At 43.4% G+C, this 18315-nt stretch overlaps 1 protein-coding gene across 1 annotated transcript; it reads right to left on the bottom strand.

Moving 5' to 3' along the window:
- Positions 1-362: 362 nt before the first annotated feature.
- Positions 363-8147, bottom strand: LOC141110037 (G1/S-specific cyclin-D1-like). Its single transcript, XM_073601280.1, has 5 exons — positions 7950-8147; positions 6617-6832; positions 4338-4497; positions 2898-3046; positions 363-512 (listed from the first exon to the last, which is right to left on the bottom strand). Exons 1-5 carry the CDS (start codon positions 8145-8147, stop codon positions 363-365), a joined length of 873 nt encoding a protein of 290 aa, XP_073457381.1.
- Positions 8148-18315: the final 10168 nt, after the last annotated feature.

Below are 18315 nucleotides of genomic sequence, written 5' to 3'. Positions count from 1 at the left end.
CATTGTTGATCTCCTGCCACAAATACCAGTTGCCTGGCCATGTCTGTTTTATATGCTTCTGAGTCACAGACCTGTAACTGGGATGCAGCAAATGGAAGTTGGAAAAAAACAGAATTTTGTATTGCCATACATATTCAGTGTCAGTGAATTCAGAGCCAGTAAATTAAAGTACTGAAATTGATTAATCAGAATGAAAACCATACAACTTGCATTTCAAGAAGGAGATCATTAATAACATGCGTCAGTAAGTGGTTGGAAATCTGTGATTAACACAGACGTGGGGAACCCCCTTTTTGGGTAATTTTAAGAAATCTTCACATAAATTATAAAAGCTTTTGGGCTGATGAAGCATTTTAAACAGTTTATAAGTCAAAGTCTAAAACGTCTGTGGGGGTACTGGCCCGTTCAATTTCCTCCACAGTCTTGGGGATTGGTACTTGGTTTCTTTCAACTTGTTGGAGATTGGACTCTAGGGATGCTTCAATTTGTTCTTGACACATGCTCAGGATATTCTATGATCACAGACAATAAAAAAAAATGTTAGAAATGTGATAAACAAACCTTGTATGTACCTTAAAGGAAACCTGTGAAAACAACCTTTACTGCTCTAATGGTAATGATGGACATAAACCTTAAAGATAGTATTGTTGTCACTCTTGGGACCCTGTACAATGGGGTCCACCCCCTTGGACTTCTCCAGGGACAAGTAATCAAATACCACCCACTATCTTTGAAAATAGGAAAAAACTTCAGCCGCACTCCAATTAGCTCTTCTTGGAGTCTTTTTAATAATCAGTGAATTGTCTGTATACCAGTGGCAGCTGGAGTTTAATATATTTTTTTGGGGGGGCGGCAATCAAACCTGCTCCTCTCACTTGCACATATTGCCCCCCCCCCCTACGGGGACAGGCCGGGCCTTGGTACTCACACTGCTCCCCGCACCGGCTCCCGCTCATTCTCCTATCTGCAATCAGGGCAATTTCTGCATCCGTCCGCTCCGTCTCTTCCCTTCCGGGCAGCTCTATGGAACCGGGAAGGCGGCGATCAGTCTTAGGAGGCCGATGCTGCTCCTTGCTACAGCTTGCTGAGGGGCCATTGCTTCTCCTCATGGCCAAACAGGAAGTAGGTCCTGAGACCCGATTTGCCGGGAGTCCTAAAATCCATGCATACGGCACCCTGCATGTAGATTAGGGGCTGGGCACATGGATTAGGGGGGCGGCGACCCTAATGGTGCAGCCACCACTGCTGTATACAGTGATGTCTTCAACTCAAAACCAGTCTTCCTTTAATGCCTTTCACCACTCCTGGCTTGCTCACAAGGACAGTGTAAGTCCTAAACGATAGAGGAAGACCTAATTGGAGTTTGGCTGAAACTTTTTCCTATTTTCAATGAAGAGTGGAGACAGATTGTGATGACTGATATCCAGGTTGTCCATGTGCAGGAGAGGCCAGTTTTAAGTGGAACTATGGATCTCTGTGTATTTCTGTTACCACCAACTACCACCCATCGAGTGAAATTCCACATTCATTCCACACAGAGGTTTTTTGTTTAGGTTTGTTAAAGTGCACCTGTGCCTGGGCTATGGATATTAAAGTCTATGGACCTCTCTAGTTGCATGCAGTGTAATGTGATTCATTCTCAAAGAACATCAAAGATAACAACTCTGAATTGTTTTAGTTTCTAAGGGCCCATTCACCCCAAAGTCTCCTCTGAGCTCCCCAAAGCAAAAACTTGGAGGTATCCTTAGCTTTAGCTTTACCACGTCTCTGTTGTTAAACAGTTAGATACGGGTGCTTCAAAAGACAGTGGGGGCTGACATTTGGCTGTCACATGGCAGGAAGTCTGTCTGGGAAATAAACCTGAGCATTCACAGATCTATATGTTAGAAGTGCCAATGCCAGACACCCTGCAGCTGCCACTCCCCCAGTTTCTCTCCTTGTAGCACATGCCACATGGCCACGCTTCCATCTCTGGCTGGTGGGTCTCTGTACTGCTGGCCATGCCCTCTCTCTCACTGTCTGGCAAAGGTACTCTCCTCAGAGAGCATCCTTGTTGCTAGGTAGCAGGTTGACTATATCTGCCTAGCCTCCTCTCTGTCCATACACTGGTGTTACCGTGGTGCTTAGTGTAAACGTCACAAGCTCAGGGCTCTTATAGTGTTTGCTGTCTGGCTCCTGTTTTCTTGCTTTGCCTTGATAGTCCCTGTCAGTCTTGTATTGTCTCTAGATTCTACCCCTACTGGCTTCTAGCCTGGATAATGGATTACCATTTTGATAGTTGTCTGTCCTTACCCTTTGCCTGGATACTGATTACTCGCTGATTAATGCCTGTCATGAACCTTGTCTAGATAATGGATACACTGCTGTTTGTCATCTTCCCTGACCCCTGCTTGGATAGCAGACTCTACCTCTGCCTGCTGCTAGCCAGTCCTGACCACTGCATACAAGTATGTATGCATACAGTACCTGCCTTGAACCTTTTCCACATCAGGAAATGCGGTATGCAAATTCTCCTTCTCTCTTTCAAGGTCACTGGGTAGCATCCTATTCCTATGAATATAGCACAGTGCCTTAGGTCCTTGGGTATGCAAATTCTGGTAGGCACACTAGTCTTAATTAAAAGGCAGACACTGTGGGTAAATCTGTGCAAAGGTCTCACTATTTTCACAGAACGGGCTTCAAACAGGTGACCCTTAAAGTATGTTCCAAGGATTTGGGGGCTCCCTAGGTGCCAAGTGGTTTTGACAACAAACTCAATTCACAGATCTCTCAGCTATACTCTATAACAAATATACAAAGCTGGAAAGCAATGGAAGATGTAATTTATCCATCAGAAATATAAAAGATATAGCTATAGCAAAATATTTCTGACAAAAAGTTAATAGGGAAAATCTTACCGGGTCACAGTGGATGGCTTGAGCAAGGTAGTTTGTAATTGCCAAACTAGAATAAGCTATCCCCAATTTTTCTGGCCTAAGCCCGTTCACAGCAGCTGCTAAACTAGCTGCAGCTACCAGAGAAGGAGGTAGTGCAATAAAAGTACAGTCTGAAAAGCAAAGACAATAGGCATGTTAGTAAAAGATCACCAAATAATAATTAATAAAAAATAGGACAGCTGGTAATGGATCTCATATATAAAAAAGGTTAAACTGTACAAAATCCAATTTATGAGACTTTTCAGCTCAAAAATATTTATCTGTTATATGAACTTTTTAAGAATATTATACAACAGTTAGATGCAAGCTAATTGAACCATCCCCTCTATCTGTTGGAAGCTATAGCAAAAACTTTGCAAATTAGTTATTATTATTATTATTATTATTATTATTATACAGGATTTATGTAGCACCAACGGTTTGTGCAGCACTTTACAATATAAATTAGTTCCCTGATCCCCCGCCCTTCCCTATAGATACAAAATAAATGAATTTCCAAGGAAAGAATAGCAGAGTTTGAAACTCTTGAAAGCCCATCAGTGGCTTTATTTCTATATATAAACCGTCCATTAAATGCACACCCTAAATTAAATTAAAAAATGATCAGTGAAGGACCTGAGCATTCCTGGAATGATTAGAAGCCACTGTGCCTGTAACTTTAACTCTCAGCTTTTTTCGCTGAACTTTTAGATTACACCAATGGAAAAGTATGAGAAATGGCAATGCTGATCCCTCTTTTCAGAATACTATTTCCTGGCTGACATGCTAGTGCTTTGATTTCTGAGTTTCTGACATGAAACAAGTATTCAAATGTGTGTGTGAGACAGCGCTGCATCTGTGTTAGGTTGCCTGTCCAGTGAAGGAAATCATGGCTGGTTGAACCTTTAGAGGGTTCAGGGGCTATTAGGGGTATGGTGTCAGAGAGACTGGCTTAGATCACTGGCTGCTGCCTCTCTGGAAGCAACCATGAGAAGGTCCTTTTGAAGATATAGAGCAAGTTTGGAGGAGCACCAGTTTTAGAAGTATGCCACAACAGAGGTTGAATATTAGGAGGTTTATTGAAGCACTTAGTCACAGGTAAAAATCCAATATATTTTTGGGGGGTATTGCCTCCCCTTTCCTAGGTTGCCCCCTGATGAAGGGGGAGGCAGATCCCCAAAACACAACATATTTTTACCTGTGAACTAAGTGCTTCAATAAACCTCTTAATATTCACCCTGTGTTGTGATTTACTTCTAAACCTGGCACTCTTCTAAACCTGTTCTATGGAACAAGTATAGAAAAAGGAAATACTGACAATTTAGTCTATAGTATAAACTATATGCATGAAAATGCAAAGAGAGCAAAGAGGTGTAATATGACAAAAGACACTGATTATTGGGTTACATTTTGGGTACTCACCTGTGGTGCACAGTGCAATGAAGGTCTCTGCGTGCTTCCTGACTTGCTGCAGTTTCTCTGCCGGAAGCCTCAGCAGTGCCAGGAAATACGGAAGAAAGTCTCTCGGTGTCACTGCTTCTATGTCCCATTTAAGCTTGTTCAGGACCAGCAGTTCCATTGACTAGACAAGGGAAGATCATTTCAGAACAAACGTATGAAACTCTCGCTTTTTATTACTGTTTTGCACCTTCGGCTTTTTCCAGTTTACAAACATGTAAATGTGGTGGCTACATTAGATTATTTATACAGGTTTTTTCCCTTTATTTTCACCTAGTTATCAGACCAGTAACACTTTCTGTCTTGGGGTGTCTCCACTCCACTGGAGGAAAAACGGAAACCCCCATGGACAGCAGCATTGTCAATCTGGGAAGAGGATAGTGTTAGATGCACTTGTAAATTTAGATGGACTTTAGATTGTCACAATTATTTATTTTGCATAGGGCTTATAGAACACCAGTGCAGCTATATAAATAGGGAGGAAGAGATTCCCCTCTGTGCCCTAAATGTAGTATATATAAGGGGGACATTATACACCTAATTTGGAGGTGTCCAAAACTACACAGGTATTGGGAAGAAGTCTCCCAGTGTATTACTAGACTAGCGCAAGTTCCTATCCCCCTAAACCCGGTAGTGTACCTGCTTGGAGCCATAGATGCAGAAATGTTCCCAAGAGGAATGTACTACATGCTAACTAGATTGATGTACCTCGCCAGAAAACTCATTGCAAAATACTGGATGGCACCAGCGTTACCCATGGGGAAGCAGTGGATCTCTTATGTAAATTCTCTGCTTCCTAGAGAGCGATTGACGTATAGTCGTAGGAGAGAAAAGGGTAAATTTGACACTATATGGCAATCATGGTTGGGGGATGCGGATTTAGCACCACATCAACTGGTAGTGGAAAGACTTCAGATGTAGAGCCATGGGGGAGGTGTAGGAGAGGGAAGGGCAGAGAGGAGAGGAAAAGAATGGCCTGAAGGAGTAAAGGTTGAATATTTAGATAGGAGAGACCATCGGTGGGGGAAGAAAGGGAAAAACGAATGCAGTGAATAAATATTAGGAGACACAGGTGATGGATGTGATTGGGGGGGGGGAAGGGAGGGAAAAGGGAAAAGAAGATAGAGTGATATGATATAGAAGTAAATGCACAAGAATGACATAGAATAGTGCATGAGTGCAGGAATAGGCATGTATATACTATGTGTAATGTTTTATTGAACAAAATGCAAAAAATGATATGTATAATGAGAATCATTTTCTAAAATAAAAAAATGTTTTGATTGAAAAAAAAAAAAAAAAAAAAAATTTAGATGGACTTGACTATAAAATTAAAACCTAACTCCAGCTAACATTTTTAAGCAGTTACAACAACAGTTTTTTCCTTTTGGGATAAAGCTTTTACATAAATGAATAAAAGCTGACCAATGTAAGTTCCCTTGTCGGTGTTAAATGGTTTCCCTCAGCCCTGTAACTGACACTTTTGCTGAACAGCTTGGTCGTAAGTGGAAGTTGAAAGATAACATACTTACTGGCCAGATAAATAGGTAAAAATAAAGGAAACAACTAAAAACAAACTAATAGGGCCATCGCATTTAATTACTGGTAATTAATTGCACTTTTGCTATTGGATTTAAATACATTTTTAGCTGTATGCAGTGTTATGTAAAAGTACAATTATCCATATTTTGGATGTGTAATTGATTATTTAACTTTTACATATAGTTAATGTAATGCCCAGTATCCCAGGGGGCAGTGGTGAGCATCCTTCTTCCGACATGCCATACCGTAAGCGTTTACATCTACTTTTACAGGCCTGCCAGTGCCTACAAGCCCTACACTAATCTCCTCCTGTTCAGTATGTCAGCATTCCCTATCACAGCTAAAGCATATTGTCACTATGGCTGTTGGTAACCCACCCTTTTATAGCAAAGGGCTTATCCAAAAAAAACCTTATTAGCCCTTCTAAGCCAGCTGACCAAAGTTCAAAGGCCAGTCAGTGCATTATAGTCACATCAATAATTCACTGGGTCCCTGACCATGCATGATTTGCTGTGAACTCATGGTAGCTGTGAACTCCAACCTCACCTCTATTTATTACTATTCTTTATTTTGAAGTATTTTGTTTAAAATAGGAATAATTCCACCGCTGTAGACCTGAAATGCCTCAGTCATCTAAATGCAATGCAAAAATAAATTGTGCTGGGTACTGGTCCATGAATCAGTCTTTAACTGGTACTTACCCGCAGCTCTGTGACAGTGAAGGAGTAGTCGGAATACATGCACAGGCTCTCGGTGGTTATTACTTGGGACTCCTTCAGTTTCGAAGCAAGCAGAAGACAAGTTGCCCCCAGGAGCTGAAGTCGCCTCTTTTCTACAGGCACCAGAGACAGGAACCGGTCCAAGCAATTTACAGCCAAGGGGAACACCTGTTCTCCACACCTCTGATGTTCACAGACCTGGTACAATGCAAAAAATTACCACATATATATGAGGTAAAAATAATTGTTTAAAATTGTGTGAGAATAGTAATATGACAAATGTCATTGCAGACTTTCTTCTCTCTTAAAGGTGCATGCTCTGGGGGTTTCCACCTTGACCTTGGCTTCATTGTCTAGTGAATTACTAATCTGGAATCTCTGAAAAGTATGAACATTCATCATATATGCTTGTTCCAGGTCAGTGACTCAGTAAGTACTGAAATCAGGATGAAGATGACAGCCTTGGATCCCTCCCTTTTAAAAATAAGTCAGCAATGGCAGGGACCATATTTTAATTTTACATGTACTCTTAAAGTAGATTAACTTGGGCTGCCATTGTTCCTGAAATTGCCCTGCTGTTATGCCGATCTATTGTACTTTCTGGGTTTGATTTACTAAAGGCAAATGGGCTGATCACTTTGTAAGGGAATTTACCCTTAGCTTAATGAATAAGGTGATGCTTTGCTGACTTTCATCATGCAATCATGTGCAAGCAAAAATACTGTTTTTTATTCTCATCCCAAGTGATTAAGTATTCTTTGGAAAGTGATTTTTTCAGTACCTGAAATTCCCTTGCAAAATGCACAGACTATTCAGCCCCAGATTTCCTAACTTGGAGCAAATATACAGATCAGGAATTTTCATGCATACACAGGAATATCAGAGAAAAATGAAAATTAATTCAAAATACTGAAGCAGAACTGTCTGGATGGCAGTCGGGCAATTGGCATTTTGAAAAGGTTAGGAAGCCTCCATATCTCCTTCAGAACAGGCTTCCTTTAAAATGTACAGAAAAATTAATACATATGTTCCACACTCAATAATAATCAACTATAAAGGAAAAAAGCAGCAATGTATTATATTCTTGTTTTTGAGTTTAATACCACTTTAATGTATGTACAGCATATAAGTTGTAAAATATTTTTAAAGAGAAGTGTCCCTTTTCCATTAACTAAATTTAAATTTACTATATCCATATTTGAATTTTTTCATCGTTACAGTTGAAAACGAATGCCATTTTGACTCCTCTATCCATTAGAAAATCGAACAAATGCTCCAAAAAAGTTTGGCTGAAAAAAAACTTTGGTTGTCTTACCTCCAGCATCCAGCTGGTCAGCATTTTCCTCATGTAGGGATGCATTTCTCTCTGTACACACTGGAAGTATGTTGGGGATGGGGTGTATCTCTCTTGAGCTGTAAGCAGCCTCTCCAGGACCCTGCTCTGCAAAAGGACAGGATCAGCCTGTGCTCTGAGCTCTTTCTCGGGTTCCCAGCACAGCAATCTGCTCTCCATCACTTTATCTGTTCCTGCTGTTGTTCCGCAAGAGCTATTACAGTTGAGAGATGTCCCTTTAAAGTTTTTCAGCTTGACCTGTTAAACCTCAGCCTCATATACTTCCAGACTTCAGTAAGCCCTTCCCACTGCCCCTACACAACTGCCAATCACAGCTATTGTTTGTGATCAGGGGACAAAAGATGTTCCCAGTGGTTCTGTCCTTTTTCATCAACAAGACAATATTGCAACACTGCAAGGGTTAAATGCTAGGAGACTGTCACTGGGGGATGCAATAATTTATGAAAAAAGTAGATAAAGTGCATGTTTGCTCCCAGAAATAATCTAAGACATTTTTTTTAGAGGATTGGTCCTTGAAGAAGTATTTTTCGTACATTATTTACAAATTGCAGAATAAAATTCTTTCCTTTATATTATTTTACTTTTTTTCTTAGTTAACATCTTAATGATGAAGTAAAACCCACAGCTGCTGTGTACAGTGGTCCATAGACATGAATTAGAAGCTGCTGCTGTACTGTATGTGGGGATTGTGACAGTGGTTGTGTAAAATTTGTGCACACACACACACACAGATGCATGCCCCAAATGTGTGTGTTTCATGTAACTGCGGATTTAAGAAAAAGTTTTATGCAGGCTCTGGACACCGTACAGCCCCAATACGCCGTGTGCATGGGCCCTTAAAGTTGAACTCTGGGGAGAGTGAAAAAATCTTCCCTTGAAGTGCGGCTACCCCCAACACTGCAAGGGTTAAATGCTAAGAGGCTGCAAAAAGCACTTTTACTTACCCAATCCTCTGCTTCCACAGGCTCAGAATTGTAAGACCAGTCCTGAGAGGCTATTCTCTCCTATGCTCTGGTGGTCCGATGCCCTCTGATGTCATCAAGATTGATGCAAAGCCATAGCCATTCATTAGACGTGAGGAAGCCAAGGGACAGTCCACTGCCAATGCGCAGGAGAAAATAGGTGAGTGCCAGCTGCCAGAAGAAAAAGGATTGAGTAAGGCCGGCCACACAAAGAGCAAATTTCTTTCCTGCAACCACAGGGTTGCAGGAAAGAAATTCACTTGATTCCCTCGTCAACACAGAGTTGAATCCCTCCTCACTGGGAGAAGACAGTGATTATTGGTAGTGGCTATAGCAGCTGCTAGCGATAATCACAGGTGGAACCCGGCATGCTAGTTGTATCAAAGTTGATCGATCGATCAACTTGGTACATTCAGCCTACCCATATACAGTTTGAATCTCGAGGTTCAAGTGAGAATGAAATGCATTGTGGGTGCAGTGCAATTTTGTGGCCCATAGACTCGAATGGAAACATATCATGTGATATTGGTGCGTTTTTGCTAAATTATTCTTCTTCTTGACAGGACAGTAGTAGTAGCAGCCACAGCAGGAGTAGTTCCACAAACACACAGTCCTCAAATCACATTAACATTGCAAACCACTTGCACTGAAAATTGCAAAGCACTCACACTGCATAACTGGACTGAAAATCACATACAAAACTTTTTGCACTAGTGTGAACCAGGGGTAAAGATGAGTACAGTTGCAAAAAAATTAGGCTGGTTCAGCATGAACCAGCAAAATTTTGATCTGTGTGTGGCCCTCCCTGTTGTACAGAAATCGATCGGTAGATCAACTTCTTTTGAAGGGGATTGTTGGAAAACATTCAATCAACCATTTGGCTGCAGCACTGATCAGTGTATTCTGATACAGACAGAGGAGTCCCCACTGTTAAAATTCAATGGCTCCATCCACATCGCTTGTGTGGATTGGAGATACTTTTGTGGAAGATCACTGAAGATTATAGTATTGGGAACTGCCTCCTCCCAGCCACGTACTACTGCCAAGGGTTCTGGGAATGGAAAACCATCCCTTACTGTTTGACGTATATCTTCCTAACAATGCCACCAAAACTGCCAGAATCCTCCTCCTCCCTCTCCTCTTGTGTGTTTTGTGGTGTAGGAACAATGGTGTCTGCATAAAGTGGGCCTTGAGAGGAAAGGAAGTCCTCTTCCTCCCGCTGCTCTGCCCATACTGCCACGCAGAGTCTTCTCTAGCAGGAACACTACAGGCATTGTGTCACAGGTGCATGTATTTTCACGGCTCACCATCCTTGTGGCCTCCTCAAATGGTGACAGTACAGTGTTTGCATCCTTTATGAGCAGCCATTGGCGTGGGGAAAAAAAGCAGAGCTGGCCTGAGCCTATTATTGTGCCATACTCACACAGAGACTCGTTGATGGCCTTCTGCTGCATGTGCAGCCGCTGCAGCATTGCCAAAGTTGAGTTCCACCTGGTGGGCATGTCACAAATCAGGCGGTTTACGGGCAGGTGGAATTCCCGCTGAATTTAAACCAACCGAGCACTGGCTGTGTATGACCACCTGAAATGGCTACAGACTTTTCTGGCCTGCTTTAGCAATGCTTCCAACCCTGGGTTCCCTTTTTAGGAAATGCTGCACCATCAAATTGAGGACATGTGCCAGGCATGGCACATGTGTCAACTTTCCCTGTCTAAGGGTGGACAGGAGGTCTGTGCCATTATCACACACCACCTCTGGGCCTGCCCCTGCAGAGCTTCTCCGGTGTGGTTCCTCTCCCCTAGACACACCAGCTGAAGAACTGCATGCCACCTTGAATGCTTAGGGGGTAGTTGTGGTTCCTAGGACAATTCAGCAGAGGATGGCATGGAGGAGGAGGGGATAGAGCTGATAAATCTTGCCACATCACCACTAGCTGTATGGAGACGTGGGGGCACAACAAGCTGCAGCACTGATCCCTGTCCTGCATCCTTCTTAGTTGCAAGCACAGTTACCCAGTGTGCTGTGAACAAAATATATCATCCTTGGCCATGCTTGCTGGACCACGTTTCAGCAGTAATGTGGACTTTGCGTCTGACTGCCTTGCCCAACGATGCCACAACATTGCCTTCCACGTGATGGTACAGAGCTGGAATACATTACCTTACATGAAAAGAAATAGTGACTGGGAACCTACCATTGTGGTACAGCACATTCTGAAAATTCACGGAAGGGGGCAGAATCCACCAGACGGAAAGGCATAAGTTTTAGAGCCAGCAGCTTTGACAAGCTTGCATTCAGACGCTGGGCATGTGGATGGCAGTGACTGTATTTTTTTTTTCACTGAGCAGATGGGACAGAGAAATTTGCCGGCTATCGTCTACAGCTGGTGGTGTGCTACTGGCAGATGTGCTGCAAGGACCTGGGACACCCTGCGCTATACCATCATCCCTGTCAGTTGAGGCTGCTGAGAGGTCATGAGGTATAGCGGGGGCAAACTGAGGTGAGTAAGGAGGAGGAACAGAATTGCACCCCTTTTGGGTGGCTTTTAGGTGCTCTTGCCAATGGGCTGCGTGGTGGGAGGTTTAATGCCTTGTCAAGCATGTGGTACCCAAATGGCTGGTGTTTTTGCCATGCTTGATGTGCTTGAGACAAAGTTTGCAAATTGCAACAGTGCAGTCAGCTGTACATGTGCTAAAAAAGGCCCAGACAACTGAGCTGTGGGAAGTGGGTCGGGAGATAACAGCTCCACAATGTGATGGAATAGGGTGTGTCATGGATCTGCCACCTAAGGGTTAACTTAGTCCAGGCTTATTTCAGTGATTGGCAACAGGCTGCCTTATTTAAACACCTCAGCAGCACTGTGTCCTTGCTGTCTGATCTGCAGCTCTGTGTATGTAGCTCTGTGTATGTGTTTCCTGAAGATCTGATATCTGCTCCTGTTTGACCCGGCTTGTTTTGAGACTGTTCCTGTTATCTGCCTGCATCTGACCCTTGGCTTGTTTGACGATTCCTTCTGCCTGCTCCTCTAGTACCTCTGTTGCCAGCCTGATTACCGATCCAGCCCGCCTGATGTTCCAAGACTCTCCTCCAGTCTCCTATACTTACCTACTGCAGCCATCCAGCTCCAGTCCCGGTTTGCCTCGCCTGTCTGCTGATCCATTCAGTCTGCTCACCTGTCTGCTGATCCATCCAGCCTGCTGGTCCTGTCTGCTGTGCCGGCCATCTGACCCATCTGCTGTTGATCCTGCCAGGCACTCATTCCATTCTGCACTCCCGTGCCACCTGTCTGCTCTACCAGGGGCCGTGAGTCAGATACGTAAGCGAGGCCTTCCTCTGCACTATCGGGCTCATCAGTCAGGTACGTGAGAACTTGACAGTGTGGCTGCTCTCTACTCTTCCATGATGGCTGCCTCATTGGGGTTGTGCCTTATCCTCACCATCTCTTTCCTCCTCTGGCACCCAAGTCACATAAGTGACCTCATCATCTTCTCCATCCTCATTACATCTGGAGGCAACTTGGCAATATGCTGCGGCTGGGGAAACATGACTGCCAATTTGTGTACCAGTGTTCTCCCCTCTCTGTAGGCTCATGTTCCTGCCTTCCTCAACCTCAGAACCAACATATGAATCAAGTAATGGATGTGCATCATCAAGAAACAAGTGGCTAAGGCTATGTTCAAATAACTCTGCTGACTCCTCCATACCTGATGCTGGAGCTATGAAAGGAATAGCTGTGGACAAGGAGGCAGGTTTAGCCACTCTGGCAGCTGCAGTGGATGCACACTAGTCTCTGCTTGGGTGACAGAGGATGAGGAGGATAAGGATGGTTTAGTAAGCCAGTCCACCACCTCTTCTGCATGCTGTGGCTGGATAGCACAGGCAACATCACTAAACAGAGGAAATGATGCCCTGCCTGAGGACTGACCACGTCCATGATGGGGGGGGGTGTGCTTGTTAACAAAATGTAATAAAGATGTGGAAATATGTACGGGGATGCACATTAATCAATGGAAAGGGCTATTTGGTGCACTTTAAATTGAGTACTCTCTACACAGACACACTCCAGTGATGAACTATAATATACTACAGTAAAACTGCACTGACGCACTGCAATATACTGTTTCAAATGTGCAGTCACTTTTTTGTAACCAACCGCTATATGGACTACAGAGTTAATGGATAATTCCTTTTACTTGTTAACGCACTGAAGTATTCTGCATTAAACGGAAGGTAACGCACTGAAATATACGGCATTAAACGGAAGGCAACGCACTGAAATATACGAGGTTAAACTTGCAGCAACGCACTGGAATATACTGTGTTAAATGTGCACTAACACACAGAAATGAACTGCGTCACATAACGCTCTGAAATATACTGCGTGTATGGGTGCCTGGATCATCTTCCATGCAGTAGATGTGTCACCAGGATAGCAGGTGTTGTCGGTTCAGCTGAGGTAGCAGGAAACAGGAGACAGGAAGCGGGCTGGTATGTGCAGAGCTGCGGAGACACTAAATGCAGTGGCGGCTGGTGGTAAAAATTTTTGGGGGGAGCAAACAAACTGAAAAAATACCGAAACCCCCTCCTATAAATTGCAGCCTCACTGTGCCCATCAAACGCAGCCACTGTGCCCATCAAATGCAGCCACTGTGCACATCATATGCAGCCACTTGTGCCCGTCAAATGCAGCCACTTGTGCCATTGTGCCCATCATATGCAGCCACTGTGCCCATCATATGCAGCCACCTGTGCCCATCATATGCAGCCACGTGTGCCCATCATATGCAACCACCTGTGCCCAGTATATGCAGCTACTTATGCCCGTCAAATGCAGCCACTTGTGCCCAGTATATGCAGCCACTTGTAAATATCAAATGCAGCCACTGTGCCCATCATATGTAGCCACTGTGCCCATCATAGGCAGCCACTGTGCCCATCATATGCAGCCACTGTGCCTATCATATGCAGCCACTTGTGCCTATCATATGCAGCCACTTGTGCCCGTCAAATGCTGCTACTTGTGCCCGTCAAATGCAGCCACTTGTGCCTGTCAAATGCAGCCACTTGTGCCCAGCTTAACCACTTCTATACAGGGCTTCACATAATGCACTGAAATATACTGTGTGTATGGGTGCCTGGATCATCTTCCATGCAGTAGATGTTTCACCAGGATAGACCAGCAGGTTTTAAATGGAAGGTGTTGTCGGTTCAGCTGAGGTAGCAGGAAACAGGAGACAGGAAGCAGGCTGGTATGTGCAGAGCTGCAGAGACACTGAATGCAGTTGCGTCTGGTGCTCAGAATTTTTTGGGGGATGCAAACAAACTGAAAAATACCGAAACCCCCTCCTATAAATTGCAGCCTCACTGTGCCCATCAAATGCAGCCACTGTGCCCATCAAATGCAGCCACTGTGCCCATCGAATGCAACCACTGTGCCCATCATATGCAGCCACTTGTGCCCATCATATGCAGCCACTTGTGCAATTGTGCCCATCATATGCAGCCACTGTGCCCATCATATGCAGCCACTGTGCCCATCATATGCAGCCACCTGTGCCTGTCAAATGCAGCCACTTGTGCCCATCTTAACCAATTCAATACAGGACTTTTATATACCCTTCCTTCCCAGACCAATTTTTAGCTTTCAGCACTCTCACACTTTGAATGACAATTACTCAGTCATGCTACACTGTACCCAAACCAAATTTGTATCATTTTTTTCTCACAAACAGAGCTTTCTTTTGGTCATATTTAATCACCGTTTTTTTTTATTTTTTAAAAAGAGAGACATTTTTGTAAAATTTTTGCAAATAAATCATTTTTCTTCATAAATTTGGGCCAAAATGAATACTGCTACATATCTTTAGTAAAAATAACCAAAATTACTGTATATTATTTGGTCTCTGTAAAAGTTATAGAGTCTATAAGTTATGGTGCAAATCATTGAAAAATGATCACATCTGATCACACCTGATGTACTGAATCATTTCTTGAGACCCTAACAAGCCAGGAAAGTACAAATGCCCCCCAAATGACCCCTTTTTGGAAAGCAGACATTCCAAGGTATTTAGTAAGAGGCATGGTGAGTTCTTTGAAGTTGTAATTTTTTCCCACAATTCTTTGGAATTTTTTTTTTTTTTTGCACGAAATTGTCATAATAACAAGTTATTTCTCTCACACAGCACATGCATACTTGCAATGACACCCCAAAATACATTCGGCTACTCCTCCTGAGTATAGTGATGCCACATGTGTGAGACTTTTACACAGCCTGGCCACATACAGAGGTCCAACATCCAACTAGCACCGTCAGGTGTTCTACGAGCATAAATTGCACATCTCATTTGATGACAACCTATCACACTTTTGAAGGCCCTGGAGCACCAGGTCAATGGAAACGCTCACAAAATGACCCCATTTTTGAAAGCTAACACCCCAACGTATAATCTATGAGGCATAATGAGTCTTTTAAATGGTTCATTTTTTTCCAGAAGTTTTTGGAATATGTGGGAAAAAATGAAAACAAATTTTTTTATACAAAGTTGTCCATTTATAAGATATTTCCAACACATAGCATGTACATAGCAAAACTGACACCCCAAAATACATTCTGCTACTCCTCCCGAGTATGGCGATACCACATGTGTGAGACTTTTACACAGCCTGGCCACATACAGATGCCCAACATTGAAGTAGCACCGTCAGGTGTTCTACATGCATAAATGACACATCTCATTTCTCAACCACCTATTACAGTTTTGAAGACCCTGTAGCACCAGGACAATGGAAACGCCCACAAAATGACCCCATTTTGGAAAGCTAACACCCCAACGTATAATCTATGAGGCATAATGAGTCTTTTGAATGGTTCATTTTTTTAAAGCAGTTTTTGGAAAATGTGGAAAGAAAATGAAAACGCATTTTTAATTAGACAAAGTTGTCAATTTATAATTTTATATTCATAAGCTATGAGGTATACTGAGTCTTTTGAATGGTTCATTTTTTTACAGTTTTTGGAAAATGTGGAAAAAAAATGAAAACGCATTTTTTTTAGACAAAGTTGTCAATTTATAAGATATGTCCAACACACAGCATGTACATAGCAAAAAGGACACCCCAAAATACATTCTGCTACTCCTCCTGAGTATGGCGATACCACATGTGTGAGACTTTTGGCCTGGCCACATACAGAGGCCCAACATCCAAGTAGCACTGTCAGGTGTTCTAGGAGCATACATTACACACAGAAATTCCTGCCAACCTATTACATTGTTGAAGGCCCTTCATATTTCTAACACATAGCATGTAGAAGCTATTGTACATACCAATTACAAACCAAAATACATTCTGCTAAGCAAAGGGTAGAGAAAAGATTACCTGCGGTTTTAGTAGTGCAGTGGTCCACAGAAGAGAGCATCGGTCCAGAAGAGAGCATCGGCCCAGGCAGCAGGCAGGAATGTGGACAGCGACAGCAAAACAGGCAGCAGGCAGGAATAGCCAGTACAGGTAGAGATGTTGTCAGCACAGCCAAAGCATTGGTCCAGATAGCAGGCAGGGATGTGGTCAGCAGCAGCAAAAGGATCAAAGGATCATCCATGCAGCAGGCAGGAATACTGTCCATAGTTAGTACATGCAGCAGGCAGAGGTATGGTTACCACAGCCAGAGTATTTGTCCAAGCAGCAGGCAGGACCATCAAGCTTAGGGCTTCTGTCAGCAAAGAATGGGGACAGGGGTAGAGGCTTCTCCCACCCAAATCACTTTGAAGCCTCTGGGCAACCAGACCCTGTTCTGGGAACACAAAAAAACAAAAACTGGTATTCTGAACTCAGAACACTATTCTGGAGCCCCTCACATATGTCAGACCCCTGTGTAGCAGGGTTAAAGATCAATCCAAGGGGCAGGCAAAAACATGGTCAACAGGCCGAGGTCAGTGCAGGTAAAAGGCAAAAATAGACGGTAGGCAGAGGCATAGTCGATACAGTCCAGGGTCAGTTCACGTGAAAGACAGAAACATGGTGGATAAACAATGCAGATGGTAGGCAGAGGCATAGTCGAGAAACAGGCCAGGGTTAGTTCACATGGAAGACAATGATATGGTTGGTTGAGGCAGGGAAATATTCAGGACAGAAATTGAAAACTGGGAAATGGCAGTATTAGAAGTATGGGCTAATAGTTTTCGAGAGTGTGATATCACTTGAAGCATTCTCCGATGCAAAGGCAAGTTTGGGAGGGACAGTCGGGACAATGGAAGCTGGTGTCTTTCCTAATTCCTCTTTTAGTGCACACCCGACCTTTTTTTTGGAGTGGTCTTCCAGATCCTGATGGTGGAATATGGTCCAGAAAATGGCGCTCATGTAGTCTGCTGACACAATCGGAGTGAATGCTTTCTGGGGGGATACTTGTTGGAAGATCAGGGCAGTGACAATGTCTTCAATAAACTTTATGAAGGTGATGGGTGTTTCCGTTGATTTTTGGTAGATGATGAAAGAATTTAAAAGGGCCAAATGAAAAAAGTAAATTGCGACTTTTTTGTACCAGAAGAGGAATTTTCTTGTTGAAAGATAGGGCTGCAACATTTGATCATTTAAATCTACCCCCCCCATGAATTTATTGTACTGGTTGATACAGGAAGGCTTGCGCATGGGACTACGTCTTCTGCGAAGTTCCACCGAGGTGTCATCGTGGATGGTGGACATGATGTACACAACTTTCCTATCCCTCCACTTCACAGCCAAACACTTCCTCATTCCTCAAGCTTGTCGATTCCCCCCTTTGAATGGTTGTGGTGACAAGAAGCTGTGGGAAGCCCTTTCGGTTTTTCCTTGTTGTACCACAGGCCAAAGTTTTGGTGGCGGAGAAGGGGCAAACTGGTGTAATAGTTGTACATACCAATTACCAATTGTACATACCTCGCCCTCTTACTGGGGATATATTGCTTGATTCCCAGCCGGCCTTCATACACGTGGAACGAGTGCACATAACCAGTGGCGCTTTCACAGAGTTTTTTGAGCTTCAACCCGTACCTCGCCCCCTTACTGGGGATATATTGCTTGATTCCCAGCCTGTGAAATGCACCAGGGATTCGTCCACAGATATGTTTTTTGTCAGGGACATAAAGTTCGGCAAACTTCTTGGAAAAAAAATTAATTAGGGGGCAAATTTTATATAGTTTGTCAAAGTTTGGGTGATTTCGGGGGGGGGCACTGTGAGTTGTCACTGAAATGTAGGAAGCGCATTATAATTTCATATCGGGACCTGGACATGGCTGATGAAAAAATTGGCATATGGTGCATGGGTTTGGTCGACCAATACTTACGCATTTCATTTTTTTTGTAAGCCCCATGTTAGGCCTAAAAACAATTTC

Source organism: Aquarana catesbeiana, linkage group LG10 (assembly GCF_042186555.1).
Source record: "Aquarana catesbeiana isolate 2022-GZ linkage group LG10, ASM4218655v1, whole genome shotgun sequence".
Classification (NCBI taxonomy): Eukaryota; Metazoa; Chordata; class Amphibia; order Anura; family Ranidae; genus Aquarana; species Aquarana catesbeiana.
This window is presented reverse-complemented; position numbering and strand designations above follow the sequence as displayed.

Excerpts from the sequence above, each read along its gene's own strand:
- LOC141110037 (XM_073601280.1), bottom strand. The coding sequence starts at position 8,147 with ATGGAGAGCAGATTGCTGTGCTGGGAACCCGAGAAAGAGCTCAGAGCA. Across the intron at positions 4,498-6,616 it reads TCACTGTCACAGAGCTGCGG|TCAATGGAACTGCTGGTCCT; the intron begins GTAAGTACCAGT and ends TCCCTTGTCTAG. Across the intron at positions 513-2,897 it reads AAGCCATCCACTGTGACCCG|AATATCCTGAGCATGTGTCA; the intron begins GTAAGATTTTCC and ends CTGTGATCATAG.